This window comes from Drosophila takahashii, chromosome 3R, assembly GCF_030179915.1.
Source record: "Drosophila takahashii strain IR98-3 E-12201 chromosome 3R, DtakHiC1v2, whole genome shotgun sequence".
Lineage (NCBI taxonomy): Eukaryota > Metazoa > Arthropoda > Insecta > Diptera > Drosophilidae > Drosophila > Drosophila takahashii.
In genome coordinates this window covers 15,722,009-15,740,949 of record NC_091681.1, presented here as the reverse complement: position 1 = coordinate 15,740,949, position 18,941 = coordinate 15,722,009, and the positions used below count along the sequence as shown (strand labels likewise).

Genomic DNA, 18,941 nt, shown 5'->3' with positions numbered 1-18,941 from the left:
AGTCAATGGAAAGGGATGGGAACCTGAGTCGGGTGCAGGTGAGGCTGCGGTTGGGCCGCAACCGAAATCCTTCGCACTCTTTCATCAGCAAAGTGGCCGGAGCAACAGTTGTGCCTAGTTTTCAAAAGGACCCTGCTGCCCATGGCCTAAAGGGGGGATTTGGGCCCCATCTCGAAGCTGGCCGCAAGCTTCTAGCCAAACAGTTTAAAGCGCATTAAACTTATCAGCTATCTGAAGGCAAGACGACCAACGGACCGACCGAAGGACAAAACCAGTGGCTATGTACACAGCTCGCAGCCGTAGCTGTGATAAAAGCCACTTGGCCTATCAATGCATTTTAAACGAGACGGCTCGTAAGCCAAACTAATGACAAATTAATATTAACAAAGCAATCTGCTGTTGCTGCTGCTGCTGTCCCCGCACAACAGAGCCAACAACAGCATAAACAAATGCCAGAGGCCGGGCCTCTGATTTGCCTGGAATGTTACTTAATTGGAACTTAATGTGCCTCGAATTGTTTACAAACACGAGCAGGGACCACCAGAGGGACGAAATCGGACAGGCTGGAACTGAAAGGAAATTGGGGGGCGAAACGGTCTTTAGATAAAGCAAAGTGGCGACAGCTTTGAGCAACACTTCAAAATGAGACCCGAGCGGGGTGAAAGTGAAAGAAAAATGCGTTTTAAAGTGACACTTGATGTAGGTAATGTGACAGCGTTACAAGCGAGCAAAAGAAACGAAATAAAATGGCATAAAACCGAATAAAACGATACAAAGTACGCTGGACAACAAACATTTTAAGGAGTGGACCTTATAATACCCTGTGATCAATTCTCTATTTTGGAAAAAACAATTGAAATTTAAAACATTTATTTTTTTAATTAAAATTATTTTTAAGCTGAAAGAAATAATAAATTTATGAAATTAACAAATTCTTAAACGTGAAACATTGAATTAAATATTTTACAAATTTATCCGAGAAATTTTATGAACTTTTAAATTGTTTAGTAAGTGAATTAAACTGATTTGTAAATATTGCAGTGAAAATAAATATGTTGTTATTAAGGTTTTATTGTGTATATATATTACAATATGAACAAAATATATTACAATATTATAAACCCAATTGAAATAAGCAGTAAATTTTATTTATTGATTTATTTATGTCTAACTTAAGGACATTTTCTTTTGTAATCCCATTTCTATTCAAAGTTTCCCGGCGAACGAAAATGCTGAGAGTTCAGTGTGTGATTACGGGGACATCAACACATTGCTGTGTGCCCGTTTCAGAATGTATCCCTCGAATTGGGAGCCGGAGCCCTTTCCGATTTGCGTTTCCAGACCGGGGCTTTAATTTGCTCACTCCATTGCCCCAGACATCAGGCGGCGGCGGGTCCGCTGGCCGGCGAACATTATCTTAAGAGGAGCCAGCACAACTTCCCCAATCCCCGATCCCTTCGACAATAAGTCCTGCGTCGCGTCCAGCGTTGACAGCTGTTACAGCTGCAGAAATATGCAAATTGGAAGGCGTTTTAATAGATAAAGAGCAGAGGCAGCGTGCCGCGGCAATGGCGATGGTGAAAGTCCCACGCAGGACACTCGACGAAAAAGGACCGACCGCCCGGCTCGCAATCTCACAATGGGGGAAAGCCGCGGCGAAAATGCTGGAAAAAAAGCGCGCGGCTAAGTGGAAGGCAGCCATAATAATGGCTTTTGTTGCATATTGTTAAGTTAAATGCGGAAAGCTTATAATCTCATTTCACTAAAGGGAACTGGAGGATTTTTGAATCATTTAGGGGGCTTCTAAAAAGTATCAAGTGCAAATGGAAAATATTTGTTAATCAATATTGCAAGAAAATAACAAATTAAATTTATTAATTTTAATAATGTACTTTAGATAGGACAATATTCTGTTATATTTTGATCAATTTGAGAAGTTAGTGAAGTTACTTATAATATAAAAAAATGGTTTACTGTTGCATAAACACTACCTACCGTAGATGTAAACGTAAATGGTTTGAAAACAATTTACATTTAATAATGTAAAAACCGTGTAATAATTTATTGTAATATTTTGAGCTCAGAAATGGGAGTCCTTAAAAATCGACGTAAATATAATAAAAAAGTTTTTTAAGTTTTTATTCTTCCAAAAACAATCATGCCGTTATAGATTATATTTTTTAAAAAACTTTCCTTTGTCACTTTAAAACACTTAAGTATTTATATGCACCGTTTACTGCATCGCTCAAACTAAAATTGCTGGAAGGAAAAATACCGAAGTTTTATCAATGGAAAATTGTAATATTTTCCGATGAAGGTAAAAAGTAAGGTAGCAACCGAAGACGCCCACTTTGCCACCTGGCCGTCCGGCGAGGAATGTGTGAAGGATTTGGTCCGTGTCCTTTTGCGCGGGTGCGGGTCCAACTTAAAATGCAAAGTAAAAAGCCGAGGGTTCGACGGCTCCAAGTTGCGTTGTCATCCCAACGGCGACGAATGTCCTGGCTGCTGGATGCTCCGTTGTCCATCCGATTGGCAGGACCCAATCCTGTTGCGCGCTTTACGCTCTGCAGCTCCTTTTTCCCTCTTTTTTTTGTTATCTCCCCGGCATTTGTTTTTTCGGGATGCCCTTTTTTTGTGTTCTGTATTTTTTCCCTGCCCTGGACCTTAACACTAAATTGACTTTTAATGCAAAATAAACCAAAATAATGTATTGCGTAATTTTCTTTAAAGAATTTTTACATTAGCATTTCAAAAGAGATTTTTCTTTGTTGCTCTCTGAAGCGGTCCGTGGCTCCTTGGGCCTTTCCTCATCACATCCTCATTCTGCCGTTTCCCCCATTTTCCCCGCCCCTCGTGTAGCATTTTCACGCCCTTGACTTCGCTATCCGTTCACCTTTTCGCTGTGTTGGCCATTTGCTAAGTGCGACATTAAATGTTGCGTGAGGATAATCCAATCTGCTTGACATGAATTTTAATTTGCATTGAGTAATTAGCCCAAGTTCATTTCGCTGCCCAGAGTCCTTGCAAATGCTAAATAGAATTTTGTCTGAAGACAGTTTTAGCCGTTCCTCCATTCTCCTTGTCATTTGGCTTCAGCTTTCCTTTGCCTTTGCCTTTGCCTTTTCTTCTCATACGTTTGCTTGATTTCGTACAAATTAAACTAATTTGGTTTTCCCTACCTTTTTTGGTTTGGCGAAGCTGGAGGACGTTTGGCACATTTGCTGATTACGCTCGTCCTGCTCAATCTACACAGAAGAAAATTTTAATAGTTTTAGTTACAAAATGGTTTTTAAATCGGAAATTATGCATTTATATATTTAGAATTTGGCTGAGAAGTAATTATAAATAAATAAATAAATAAATGAACATAAAAAAAAAAAAATCCGTAGAGATTTTGAAAATATGCTAATATATATTTCAAATCGCTATGTCCAATGCATTAAATACTTTTTAACAGCTTTACGAAAGTTGTGAGTAAATATTACAACAATTTTCATCCAAATATTACCAATTCCATTAATATAATCTTTAGTTTATAATTTAATGGCCATAATATAATCTTTCAAAAATCAAAGAGCATCGGAATTTAAGAAATTATTATCCACAACTACTTTTTATGTGAGATAAAAGTAAAAAGTTTAATTAGTTGATTGTAATTAATTTTAAAAGTATATTGAAAAGAAAAACATATTGAATAACCTTTTTTTGCCAAGTGGTTCTTTGGCTATATTTCTGAATCCATGGCTCGTCAGCAGGCAATTGAAACAAACAATAAAACGTGCGCTTTTCGTAATTTAAATCAGACAGAGAGACGGCTAAAAAAGGGACTTTTGCCGCATTTAAAGTTGGCACAAAGAGCGAGACGGCGAGTTTAAAAGCGACTGGCAGAGGGAGAGGGATAGGGAGAATCAAACGAGAGATTGAATTTCTGCTTGCCTGCACTTTAATTTGCCAGATGCTAACGCAAAATGCTAAAAACACACGTACGCCGAAAACGAATTGAAAATCACACGGAACACACACACACCGACACAAACACAGAGCGAAAAAAGGGGGGTAAACGGTGCGGGAAATAAACGCAATCAACAGCTCACAGAGCATTCGGCAAAATAATAAATAAATTCATAATGGCTTTCGCAAATGACAAAATATTGCCATCGCCAATCGACAAAATATTAACACTCACTCAAACACACGCACTTAGGCATTCCATCAGTGGCTGACGTCACATAAGCCACGAGAAATTATTGCATAGCGCACCACAAATTTCATAAACCGGAAACGCAATCAAGCATCGCTTATACGCAGCGTTGTTTGCCGGTCGAGCATTTTTATACACCACCACCCATCACCACCCACCACTAACCACCAGCGCACTATGGGGAATTTGACCACTTTTTTTGGCCAATATTAATAACTCCCTCAATTTTAAAGATATTAAAGTAAAACTTTAGCAATCGTTATTATTAATCACAACGCATATTCTGCATGAATATCTTTCGGATCAGACAACTATATCATATAGCTGCCATAGGAATGATCAGATCAACTTTGCTATTTTTAGAGATAAATGCATAAAACTTGATAAGTACCGTTTTAATACAATATTAAAACCACATAAAAATTTTTGTTAAAATCGGAAGAATATTTCTTTTAGTTTCATAGAACCGAAAATTCTCTGAGTTTACATGCAATTTCTTTCATTTTTTGATACAGTTATAGCTTTATTTTTCTTTTTACAACCTCTTAAGTCCGTTTTTATTGTCAAATGGTAGCGATAATTGTTTTTGCATTACTTTAGAAGACATTTCAAATGTATGTCTATTGATATCTTTCTTCCACAGTGCAAACAAAGGGGCATTTGCAAAATTTGAGGTTATGATCTAAAAAACTAAATTTCTCCAAGAATCGAAAAAAGTGGATTTTCTGACTACATTCATTTTAAAGAGAATTCCTTAATCTTTAATTCCCAAAGGTTTGATGGATGGACTCCGCTGGACTCGCTTTGTATCTCTATTTAAAAATTGGTTTTCTTTAAAAATATTCATGTTAGACCGGTCACAAAAACAATCGATTAAAAGAAAACCACGATTAATTTAGATTGTTTAATCGCACAAATACTTAGTGCACACTACCATCCCTTGAATTAATTCAAAAAACTCCACTTAAATTGCTTTAAGACTCTTATTTTTAGCAATTAAATAGTCTCAGCATTGCGTCAAATTTCTGAGGCGTGAAAATGCAACATACAGCAGCTGATCTAACAGCTGTAAGTTAGCAGAGGCGGCCTCTATTGAAATTCCTGAAACGTAACATTGAAGATTGGTCTTCTGTTAAAGTATTCTAGAAAACACAATTTTAGTTTAACGACTTTAAAAAAATGGGTTTTGGCCAAAAAAAGTGGTCAAATTCCCCATAGTGCAGCGGCATTCAGAAAGCCTCCCATTCCCAGTCCCATTTTGGGACCATTCAGTGACAAAATGCATTTATATTTTGCGTTAGACAAAATGCCGAAAAACCGCATTGAAATGCGTATTTCGAGTGCATAAGCTCTCTCGCCTCGTCTCTTTCCATTGGTTCTCGTTCCGTCTCTTTCGCACGCGTAGCTAGCCGTCTCCCTCTCATTTGTTAGTGCGCAATGAACTGTGGAGATGAATTAACTCGATTTTGGCATGATTTGATGATGATTTGATTTGTTCCGAGACAGGCGGCACGGGCCAGTGGACCACCAACACAATCGCATAATCGCGTACTCACAGAAACATCAAACACACACTCATGCACTGAGAAAAAAAAAAACAAAAAATTCACATTAAATACAATATTTTTTCTCAGTTAAAAAAAACTAGCAGGATTAATTTATCTGATTGGATGATAAGCCAATATTAAATGGGACTAAGACAAATATGTAATTCAAAGAGTAGAACTCGCAGAATAAGAAAAAAAATTTATTTAATGAAGAACTAAGAAACCAGTTTTAAAAATCAAATAATCCCAGTAATCGTTCAAAAATAGCGGAGTTTTTGCAATACATTTTAAGTGTCAAAATAGGTGTCGAAAAGTATGCAGTGAATAAAGAATATTCGTCTTCATTAATAAATTGATATGACTTTTGGGTTAAAAATATATTTTTGCATACTTTAAGACAATAATTTGACATTTAAAAGTTCAGGAATGCAATGAAATTTTTGAAGTCGACGTATCGACGTATCGCAACATGAATAATTTAATAGATTACACAATTAATATTTTTTCTCTGTGCACTAATACTCACACGCGCAAAATACCGGACAATTTGCTTGAGAATCTCCGGATGAAAATGTAGCATACATTTGGGCGCCGATAATAGGAAAAACCAGAGCGCGTCTGCGAATGTCATTACCACAAACGCGAAAATTGCATTCGAATAGATGCAAATAGCGAAAATGCTAATGAACACTTACAACCAGCACGACCGCTTAATGTGCATAAATGAATTAATTAACCAACAACCTGTCGCCAGCATGCAGAAGACTTTGCAGACAGGCAAAATGCGGAGATGAGCTTTAAGTCTCGCGGCAAAACAGCAGCACAGCAAACTGAAAGTCATAAAAACTATTCGTTTAATTAATGTAACTCAAACAAATAAAAGTCACATTACCATTACCCTTACCCAGCTGGTGGCTTTATATTTAATTAACAAACATGTGTTTATTTAAATCAATTACAGTATTTCTGGGATGCAAACTAATTTTCGGAATAAAAACAAACAGAAAAAGTTAATTACGATATTTATTTCAAACGTCAGTCGCATGTTAAGCTATTCCATTGCATTTTGGTTATTTAATTAGAATATTGATAGACATGTCATTTAAAATGTGGCTTTCATAGGCAATTATATTTCAAAATGTTTTAACACAACATTAGAGATTTACATAATGCATAAATAAGCAATTAAAAGGACTGTTAATTTTACTTGTTGTTATTAATAATGTGTTATTGTTAATGTTGTTAAAAAAGGAGCTACAAAATTTACTAAAGGAGAATAAGAAAAGAAACTAAATGAAAATAATAAATTATGACTTATAGATTTAATAATTTAAAATGAAGTAAATGCTTATTAACCTTACCATGCAGTTAATGCAAATAAGCCAACTTTTAATAACAAATTTCTGGCCAACGATTGGTATTTAAAGGGCTAATTTTATTAATTGCCCCTGTTAATAATATGCGAATAACTTTAAAAATAAATGCCCTTTGACAACGAAATAAATTCTCATTTTACATACAACCTTTAGAACGATAAATATTACATATTAAACCATTTACATAAATCCGATAAGATACACAATATTGCCACAACACAAACACCTTGTTATACTTCTATAAAGCGTAAAAGGTCAACAAACTAAATCGATTTTTCAGCCAGCTGTGCTGCGCTGACTTTGATCCTTGATCCGAACTGCGGCTGGACATTGTCCTGGCAAAAAGTAATTCAATTACCGTGTAACAAAAAATACCGCCTGAATGCAAACAATTTGTAAGCAATTTAAAACAAATGTATTTTAATTGAATTGAGAGTCGGGCTTAATGTTATTAATGGAGTTTTTGGCCCTGATTGGCCGCATAAACTCGTGAGTTGTGCCAAAAACCCCCCCGGGATTTTCATCCTTCCCTTTTTCGGGAAAGCCAAGCATGTAAAATATATACGTACAACTGCCAGCTTATGTTTACAAATTTCGTAATTAAATTTTAAGTAAATATCAATTCAAAACGGCAAATGACATTTTGTGCACCAAAACTTGGAGATGCGGGTCGTCGGGATGTTCTGAAAATTGAGCAGAGCAAAAGAATGAAGGCGAAAGGAGCGGAGTGGAGAAAAGGATGGGAGCAGGAGCGTTGATGATGATGACACTAAATAAAAGATTTTATACTGTTGATTTTTGCGCTTTTTGCAACTTTGCACGTTGCATTGCACTTGATCTGTGTGCCAAACGTTACAACGACACTTCAGCAGGAGTGCGGACTGAAGATGGAGGCTGAGGCTGGACTGGCTGGGTGGATCGGAGGAGTCCTGCCAGTCCTGGCAGTCTCGGCTGTCCTGGCAGCAGCTGCACCAGTTGTTTGTAGCATACAATCAGCTCGTTTCGTTTTATTGCCAACGTCGTCATAGAGCAACGCCAACAACATCTCGTCCCCATTCCCATCCCCATCCTCATCGTCTTCATCGTCAGCGTTGCGACGTCGCCTAGACACAAGACTTGACAGCAAAGCAAAATTGTATTTACATTCAATTAGTGCCAACAAAATTGTCTTTGGCTGCTTGCCGTAGACTGCGCCTAGTGCCAGAACCAGAGAACCAGAGCCAGTTTCACAGGCCAGTCTCTCAGAAAGACTCAGAAACACACACGGCCAAAAAGTTGTGGCCTTCACACGCTCTCGTTCTCTTTACAAATAAATATATTTTTAGTATTCCAAAATAGGCCATAAAACATTTTTCAAAACTGCAAATGGTTGATGATTTCAAGCCACGAAAATAGCATTTATCATTTATTTAATAAATTATGACAACAATTTATTTGACCGTTTCGTAAAACTTCAAAGTAAGTTTTAGCACTGTCCAAATGTCTATGCTTACTGTTGGCAAACAATTTCAGGCAAAGAAAAAAAAAAAGCATCAACAATTTCAAAACCAAACACAAGATTTTATATAAATCTACGCTTAAGTTCTAAAGTAAAACTGTAAAAAATCACTAAGCCGTTTTAATCATTTTTAAATGTGAAAAAAAAATTCAATTGAAATATTTGTCGTAGCCTTCAGCCTTTTATTTAATTTGTTTAATAAAAGCTCCTGAAAAATGACTTTCTTCAAGCCTGCAGCTATCATTAAATTTGAACTTTTAAAAGTTATAAATTGGCCTGCCAATTATTTCCCATGACAACAACGAATATTCCTATAATATTTCTCGCTGTGCATAAGGGGCGATTGTAGGCGTGTGCCTCGGCATGACCCATGTTTGCAGCTTTTTAGTTGGGAGCTAAGTAATGTAAAATTTATTTTAAATAAACTGAAAATATGTTTTGGCTTGTACTAGTTGTTTTTCTTAATATTTTTTTTCCCTGCCAGTCAGCCAGCCTGCTTATTTCTTGCCAAGCATTTTATTTATGCATAACAAAGCACCACTTAAATCTGCTCAGCATTTTACTTTTTTCCTTTCTTGGTTTGCGCTGCTGCCTCAGCCGCTGATGCTATTCGAAAGTTTGCAATCTGCATGCCAAGTTGTCGACGTTTTCACACAAACAGGCCGGGAAAATGGGAAACTGGGCAGGGCAGGGATAAGGAAAAGGAAAAGGCAGTGCAACCGGGATTGCTAAAAGGATGGAGGGAGGGGAGGGGGCTTTTGGGATCCTGAATCCTAGCCGTGTGCCGAGTGCAAGTGCCTGCGCGTTTATAACTTTTCAACTGTTGTATGAAATTTTACAAATTAGATTCATTTCTATGCATTGAAATACATTTTCAAACTTTGCAGCAGAAAGTTGCCAGGATATTTGCACACACACACACACACACATGAAGACCTACTACTACTATAGGAGACCAGGTCTCCGAAAAAGGACCAAAGGGAGAGCCATGGTGGCAGGACAACGACTCCGACCCAGTGACACAACATGCCAAAACTCAGTCTATTAGTTTGTCAGTTTATAAAGAAACATGTATAAAAGTTTTACATATTTGCAATTTCATTAATACAAAACTTATTTGCAGGCCCAATCCTGTCTCCCCCCAGTTTCCACAATTTTCTGTTAATTTTAACTTGAGCACTCGCCCACCCACACACGTAGACGTACCCAGGGCACAGGCAGATTCATCCAAAGTTGATGGGGAAAATTCCAGAAATTGAAATGTGAAAACTCAAACATTCCGATGATACAAGGAAAAAAAAAAGAAAGGGCGGTACGGGGAAAAGAAATACTCAACTCGAACATCATTTGCAGCAATAAAATAAGTCAGAAATACTCGACAGACGCAGCGGGGCAATGGCAATGCGTCAAATGAATATCGGAATAAGGGGCGTTGGCGGAATAAGGGGCGTGGCACCCTGGGGCACCGCACCGAACTCGCTCACTACGACATTATCATAATTAATTAAAAAAGTTTTTTAAATCAATTTCCAAATGCCAAGAAGTGTCTGCAGAGATGTTTGATGAACCGTGGCCAAAGAGAGCAGCTGAAAAAATTGATAACTTTGGCTTGTCATGGACAAGGACGGGTACGAGAATGGGAACGAAAATGAGATCCGAAGTCTTTGCGAAAATTCCAAAGCATGAAATGACTGCCAGCTTGATCCACTCAGAAATATTCTGGTAATTCCATGATTAGTATTTGCAACGGGTCACAGTGCCGAGCCCGAACTTTTATCAAAATGAAATCGAATGCATTTTGCCAGATGCATTTCAAGATTATTTTTGCATTCCGTTTTCATTCGAAAAATGGCTTTGGGGTCCAACTTCAATGTTTTGATTTGTCAGACAGTTATATTAAATTTGTTACTTTCTTTAGTGAAAGGCGTGACGCCAAAAATTTATTAATATCAATTAAATTAATTAATTAAATTTAATTAATAAAATAAGCAAAATTTATCTTTCAAAGCCTTACGTAAATGGAGAAGTAAAATAATATTTTTTAGGTTACCCTCGCAATAAATATACAAAATCGAAGTAGCACAGAAAATGATAGGTTTCGAAAATCACTTAAAAAGGTCTCTTAAAGTATGCAGTACAAAATTATTCGTTCTTTGGAATAAATCAATTGGACAATTCGGACTCAAAATAAATTGTTGCATACTTTTTGACACCTTTATAGTCATTTACAAAAAAAAGTTAATCAATGTTAATCAATTGTGTTCGTAGTTCATATAAATGTTGACCTTTTTATAGTGCTTGTATGTAAAGTTTTTACCGCACACCGATTGTTAGCCGTCAGGAATTAATGGCGGCAAATAATTCCCTATCACTGACGGGAGTCTGGCTTACCATTAAAGAAATTGAAAGTACACCATCCAACTGGATGAAACTACTACTCTAAATATATAGTTGGCGAGGGCTGGCAAATCAAAAAGCCAGATATAGTGCAATGCATTTTAATTTATCCCGCAACTCACACAAAACCAAAGGGAAGTACACACCCAAACAAACATACACATACAAATATGCTGGTGAAACACGCGCGGAGGCAGTACATAAATAAATACTTGAACAAATATTTACAACTCTGGCGCGGAATTATAAGCAGCGCCCGAAAGTATGCACTACAAAAATGAAGCAAGGCTCGCGTGCCTGTATGTGTGTGCTCGCACCTGTTTGCACATGTGCGTGTGTGTGTGAGAGTTGGTCCTTGTGTGTGAGTGAGTGCAAGTGCGCATAAAACGCGCCGCAGCAGAAGTGAGCAGCATTTTTATTTATTTGCCGCGGTGTAGTTTTTATTTTTCTTTGCCCCTTCCCCACATTTTTGTTTTGCTGCCAAATTTGTGGGTCTCGAATTCTAGTACAGGAAAAAAAATTACCTTCAGGAGGTTCCAGTAATGCGAAATGAATAATTTAAGGTGTCTGTTATTATGCAATAAAATAAAATGGTTCTTTGGTATACAACATTTACAGATTTAGGTTAAAAAGTCAATAGGAGTAGGAAAAATCCTGATTTTTCAGTGAGTCTGTTTTACACATAATAAATGCTTAGAAAATCAAATTTTTAATTGAACATGGTTGGTCTCAAATCGTTTTAAAAGGATTGGGAAAATTATTGCATACCATTAGGCGTTTTTATAAATGGTTTAAAAAATTAAGAGATTTTAATATTATATAAATATCCGAATGACGTTTGTTCTCCGTGTAAACTGCAACAGCAGCTGCATAAGGAGGGCGGTGGGCGTGGCCCACACTCACATACATTGCAGATAAGGTTTGCAGAGTGCAGGCTTGTTTGGCAAAGCGCCTGTTTAACACTTAAGATATCGTATTTCTTGGTTTCGCATGTCTGTGGATGTGTTTGTATGCCACAAAGGAGCAGGAGGTGGCAAAAGATAAATATGCATGCGGTTGGTTTATAAGATGAGTGTGTGTGTGTGTGTGTGTGCTAGCCATTTCAACAGACGCGCCTCCTTTTTGCGCCGCCTTTCGCGCATTTGCATGCAATAAAGATGGCGGGGCGATAACTAGGTTGCCTGCCATTGTTTGCCTTTTCCCCATATTTCTCTTTGGTTATATGTATGTGTAAGTGTGTGTGTGTTAGCCGCACTAGTTGGCCGCCAAAAGCAGCAGCAGCAGACAGCCCAAGCAGCCGCTAAAATAAAAGGCAAAGTCCGCCAACTGGCGTATCCTGCAACTGCCACCGATTCTTCTTCTTCTGCTGTTGCCGCTGCTGCCATGCATTATGCAGATGTACACCAGGTTCATGAATATATATGCGAGTACTTTGTCTACCTACACTTGCAGACAAAATAATTTATTTAAATTTAAACTTATATTCAGTTAAATATTTTTAAATTTTCTCATGTTATGTTAAAAACCACTTAGATGAATAAATAGTCTGGCTAAAGCCTAAGTTAAATCATTCAAGCATTTTAGAAATACTTTTACACCATGAATATCTCAAGGATTTTGGAAGCATTTTTAAAGGTGTTTAAAAGTATGCTAGAATATATTTTAAAATATTTATGACATTTAAGCATAAAAAGTTAAAATTTGTCTTTTTCGCCTTTAATTTTTTATAATTACTGAGAGCGTTGCAAAAATCTTAAGGACTATGAAATCATTTTTAAAGGTGTCTAAAAGTATGCAAGAATATATTTTAAATTCGGAAGATCAATGAAACTTAAGCATTATTTCTCAATGAGCTAAAATTGATTTTCTTTAATTTTAGTTTTAAGAAAATAATTTAAATTTAATTCATAGTTTTAAATTCACTTATTTTCCTCAGTGCGTAGAGCACTATGCATTCACTATTGTGCGAAAAAAAGGAAGGCACACAAAACTAACTGACAAAATGCCATATGTTTGTGCGCGATAAGCTGCACGACCCTCCATTCCGTCCGCCGAATCCACTTTCCTACGACCCCATTTCAACGGCTCAGACCTGTAATTATAATTTAACACCGCATCAAATCAAACGGGCTAGGCAATAAGAACAAAACACCAGCAAATCGATGTCCAGGCCATCTCACACGCACATTTTCCCGGGCCAAAAGCCAAATGCCAAATGCCCCAACCTGAATCGCTCAGCCAGCCAGCTCAAAAGACCGTGGCTGGATGGCTGAGTAAATCAAAAATGTGCAATAAAAATTGCAATAAAGCACGCTTCAAAGGTAGCTGCCATGGTGGATGGGGATGATGGGGCGGATTGCAAGGGGTAACGGGGAATTGGATGGCTGCAAACCTCATCTAAGCAACGATAATGATTGCAATTCATTTTTATGACCCCCAACTAACCGTTTCCGGGTATTACGATTCTCCAACCCAATTTGCCGGCACGCATATAACGGAATTCAATTAAGGGCAGAGATTTACAGCGGACGGGTGCGTAATGAACGCTTTTTATGCTAAACGGGTCATTTTAAATCAGAACTAATGTCCCGTTTAGATTTATGAAATTCGCATTTAATTGGTAGAGCAATTTTCTAGCTTGGCATACGGTTTTTGTTACTAGAAATTTATTTTTTTAATAAACTGCAGAGAAAAATTAACTTAACTTTACTTCAGCAAATTAGGTAACGTTTTTAACTTGTATTCAAATTATTCAATTAAATTTAAATAATCTAACATTTTTTGTTGAATTTGGAAAAATAGAAGTAGATAAAATATAGGGAAATTTGTAGCTAAGTATAAATATAAGTACCTATTTTATATATATTAATTGTAGTCATTACTAGTTAGGGAGTGTTTGGTATTTATAATATACATTATACATATTTACCCGAATATATTTTGTATTAGCCCTTTAATTTTATTTTAAAAAAAAATTCCTTTAAATATCAAGGGTTTTATAGAATTAGAACTGGTATTTTACCGATTCGTTGCCTTTCTTTAAAGCAATCATTCTGCATTAATATCACTGCACCAACAATGGTGTTTATCTAGGCATTTTCCGCATTGACTCTATAACCGAGTGCGACATTCGTGACTCCGGGAGCGAAAAGGGCATCTATACAAACACTAGAAATGCCAGCGCGGACCGCCCTTTAGCTTATTTTTAGTCGCGTGGCCAGAAGTGGCCAGAGTAACCAGAGTGGCCAGGTTGAAGTGGGCAGGTTGAAGTGGGCAGGTATACGGGGGCACGGGCACCTGTCGTCGCCAATCAACCTTGACTAGAACTGGTCGTTGCAAGGCGGGAGGGTCACTGCCACTACCATAGGAGTCAGCTCTGCACAAGGTTGCCTTTTGCTGCAGCCACACTGAGGGAAAAAAAAAAATAATTAACAAATAACGAAGTTATGTATCTGCTTAATTCATAATCGAAGCATAGGGATGTGCCACTTAAACAGCCGTATTTTTGAAACCACTTTAAATGTCAAAAGTGTCAAAGAGCATGCAACAATATATTTTACATTCAGGAAGAAAACTATCCAATATTCGCTGCACACATTTTGACATTTTAAAGTGATTTCAAAAACTCACTTTTTTCAAAAATTTAATTCAATAGTTTCCTTTTTTTTGCCAGTGATTTGTTACTGTTGGGTGGCTTTGGATGCGGTTTGCTTGGTTGGTTGGCCAGCGATTTTCCAATAAAGTGAAATTGCATTTGATGATGCCAGGATATGTTTTTTTTCCAATCATTCTGATATTTTTCGCCCTTACCTGTTTTGTTTTCCCATGCTGTTTTCCTTTTCCCCGTGCCATTTATAGAAAATTGAATAAAAGTGTTGGTGGCATTGCGACAAACTGGTCGACGAATGAGCGCGTGATTGGAGGCGATTTGTAGAGAGGTGAAAGCATAGCTCCTAACCGCCAGGACCTGCGGGTCCTGCGAGCTGGCTAGCTGGCGAGCCGGCGAAGGAAGTGATTAGTGTAGGGCTCCTCGACGGCTTCCTTGCGTGAGTCGGGATCCCGAGAGCGGCGGCGACAGGAACAAAGCAAACAAGGCGCAGTGGAGAAATCCAATTTGTAATGGCTAGCTGGCCAAGTTGCCTTTGATTTCATTGTTTCACCAGGTTCACTCACCCACTCACCATATAAAAGACTTTTGTACACACAACACACACACCTTTTACACAAGTATAAATATTGTGCAAAAGAAAAATTTGAAAAAAGTTTAACCAAACCAAGATGCATTCGACCAAGATTAAAGAGGGCGATGACAGGGTGAGTTCTTCGAATTCAATTGGAGTAGCAGTGGCAACACATGTGTGCTGGCCATTAAACGTGGTCAACTAATTTGAATGCCTTGATTAGGAGGACATGGAGCTGAACCAAATCTGGCGAGGATGTCGTAAAATTCAGGGAGCCATTTTCCGTTATAACTTCGACATCTGTGCCGAGCTAAAGCAGCACGATCCTTGTTGCAGCGGCTTCGTGTCCGGTGAGAACATTTCCCTGGCATTTTATGACATTTTTATTACCCAACCACCTTTTTCAGAACCCATTTTCACGGCCGTATTGGGCAAGTATCGCAAGGTGGCTGGCATGTCTGAGTCCGAACTCCGGGATGTCACCGACTATTTCCAAATCCGAGATGGACGGGTGGCGTATCGTCAGTTTTGCAAGGTCGTCTGCAGCGAAAGTAAGTTTGGTCAACCGCTATAAGATATTATTATTAACTTTAATTAACTTATATTTTTCTTGTTGTTAATTTAGCGCTCCATAAGACTGCCAAAACGGATCTGGCCACGGGTCTGGAGTGGAACGATCCCTGGCATGTGAATGTTGTGCCCCAGCCGGAAGATCGTCGACGGCTCTGCTTGATCCTCGTCAAGATTGCGCAGCTAATTAACATTCCGCTGATGCCATATTTTCAAGACTACGAACTGGTAAGTGTTTTAGATGAAAAAATGCCAGTAAAAATACCAATTTTTAAATTTAAAAACGCTCTTTTAGCATATATTTGCTAACTTTAAATAAATAAATAAAAAAAAAAAAAAAAAAAAAAATGTCTATGACAAAATTATAAGAGATGCTTTTAATTAATTAAAATAATAATTAATTAATAATTAAAACCTTTTAACATTTTTGATTCATCTCCTAAATCCTTTATTCCCATTTAGATTGCCCAAAATGTAGGAGTCGTCACCGTGGCGCACTTTTCACGCGTTCTTCATTTCATGAAGATTCCGCTATCTGAAGCTGATTTTCTGCTCCTGCTAAGACGCTATATGAAAGACGGTTACCTGGTCAATTATGTCGCTTTTCTCAAGCACATTGATAATATTATAGCCTACCTGGGCGAGCATCATCTGCTGGATAACTCGCATGTGAGTGGAGCACTTAAACCAATGTCCTGAAGAATTCGCGGTTGCTATTTTTGAACATATTTTAACAAAATATTTTAAAATATTTTTAGGATATAATCAAGGATTTTCCCGGACGCCTTGTGGACCTAGAGCTATCCCAATTACCCGCAATCGATGGCTGCAAGGCAGTGCACCCGATCTTTCCGGATGCCTGCCATACGCCCAAAAAGAATCGAAACCAGTGTGACATTCTCTTTTGCATACAGAACTACATCTACAAGAACCAAGTGCGCACCTCCGAGTTCCTGGAGAGCTATGACTCCCTGAACGTGGGCAGCATCACCAAAAATCAGTTCGAGCGGGGCCTATCGAATATGGGAGTGGGCAAGTATCTGACCCAAAGGGAGATGTCCATCCTGCTGGAACGCTACACGGATCCCGTGGACACAAATCGGGTGCGTTGGCGCAATTTCGCCGATGAGATCGATACAGGTGGGTCAGCATATTTTATTGATTTGTTTAAATTATTAAATCCTTGGTATTCCATTTAGTTTTCACCATCAAGAACCTGGAGAAGATGCCGCAGTGTGTTGTGGAATCGCCACTTCGTCACATTCAGGAGCTGCCCAGACCAGGTGCCGTGCCATGGGAGACTGTGTCGTCGAATATCCGTGATCTGTGCGAGGATGCCATGGCCAAGATACGTATACGCATCCGTAATCGTCGACTTTATCTGCATCCTTTCTTCAGGAGCTACGACAAGTGAGTTCGCTAATATATTATATACACAGAATGCACAAAACAAAATTAAAATATAAAAATAATTATTTATTTCTTCGTAATCCACAAACATTAAAATACTTATCTAACATTAAGAGTATACTTTTGGTATTTCTTTTTGATAACAAATATAACTTGAAGAGTATCGATATTTTCGATATTTTGACAATACCGATATTTTGAAGGAAAAATACAAATTAAATATCGAGAAGAAGCAAACTGTCGATATTTGTTCAAGCTCTAATAGCAAATCCTCTCCAGACTCAACAGCGGTCATGTGCGCTGCAATATAGCCAAGCAGATATTCCGCACCAATGGAATCCTATTATCCGATCCTGAACAGGACTCTGTGCTGAGTCGCTATGGCAACGAGCTGGGCTTCTGCTATACCAAGTTCTTGGACGACGTCGATCCGGCCGAATATGCCATGCCATCGATGGTCACCAAGCAGGAACTGGTTGAGTGTCCGCCCTTCGCGAGGGACAATTTGGAGCCGGAGGACATCAGCGAGGAGGTCATTGTGCGCATCCTGACGAACTGCAAGCGACAGGCTGTGATCAAGAGCGTGGCCGTTCTAGAATTCATGAAGGACTACGACCGTCATCGCGAAGGAGAGATCCTTGAATCGGACTTTAAGCGTGCCCTGGACAACTCCAGTGTGATTATCAAGGAGGAAGAGGCCACCATCTTGTGCAACATGTGAGTATTATTTTAAACTCTTAAAAAAAAAACAACTTCAATTAAACTTAAAAAATTTTAAAAAATAATTATTCCTTTCAAACTCTAAGAAAAAACAACTTAAATTAAACTTAAAAAATTTTAAAAAATAACTATTTTATGAATTTTACTGGATGTTTGTTCTCGTTAAATTTAAAATCAAAACTAAGTTCCAAAATCTGAAATATGTATGTATTTCTAAAATAGATATTTTTGAGATATAGAATCAATTCTTCTTAACCGCTTTTACTATTAATTTCTCCAGCTTCCGTTCACCCCAACGCGTTTCCTGCGTCCGCTATCGCGACTTCTGCAAGGCCCTCGACGAGATCTTCATCCAGCTGGACACGAACATGGGCGACCAGGTGGTGACTGCCGTACCGCTGCTCCACCTGCCCAATCTGGACTGTGTCGACTGCTTCCTGAGCTTCGATGAGCGAACAATCTGCTCGCAGGCCCTAATGAAACTGGCCCGCAAACCGGACGAGATCTCCAATCTGAGCCAGGTGTTCAAGGACTTTGATCGCGAACAGTGCGGCTCCATTACGCAGAACCAGTTCCTGCGCGGCATCACAGTGCGCGACATGCACGTAATGCTGAGCAGCCGCGAGTTCCAGGCCATTTGCAAGTGCTTCGGCGTCAAGAAGGGCATGTGCATGGAGTTCAACTACCGAGAGTTCCTCAAAATTCTCGATGTGCTCTTTACCACCGGCCAGATGAAGCGTAATTATTAAGCGAGTGAAGTGCAATCAAACCCTCTCAAAATTCTATGTGTTCCCCATTGTTCGGTCTACGAAAATTTAGAATATTACTGGGCAAATAAACAACAATTTATGGACTTTTACTTTAGGTTTTCTTTAATGTAATTCGCTTTAAAACTGCCTGATCTCTTATCGTTCAGTTAAGTTAGATTGTAATTTTGTTTGAGAATGTTTAATTTTTTTGGGGGGAGAAACTACGCTTCCACATGCATCGTTTTAAATATGTTGATTTTCTTGAAATGCTACCTAAACTGCCCATCCAGCA

The 18,941-nt window shown here is 38.3% G+C and overlaps 1 protein-coding gene across 1 annotated transcript; it reads left to right on the top strand.

Annotated features, from left to right (window-relative positions):
• The first annotated feature begins 15,174 nt into the window (after positions 1 to 15,174).
• LOC108060214 (uncharacterized) lies at positions 15,175 to 18,759 on the top strand. Its single transcript, XM_017145814.3, has 9 exons — positions 15,175 to 15,333; positions 15,424 to 15,550; positions 15,608 to 15,751; positions 15,826 to 15,998; positions 16,233 to 16,439; positions 16,529 to 16,910; positions 16,970 to 17,180; positions 17,460 to 17,897; positions 18,181 to 18,759. Exons 1-9 carry the CDS (start codon positions 15,298 to 15,300, stop codon positions 18,647 to 18,649), a joined length of 2,187 nt encoding a protein of 728 aa, XP_017001303.2. The 5' UTR covers positions 15,175 to 15,297; the 3' UTR covers positions 18,650 to 18,759.
• The last annotated feature ends 182 nt before the right edge of the window (positions 18,760 to 18,941 follow it).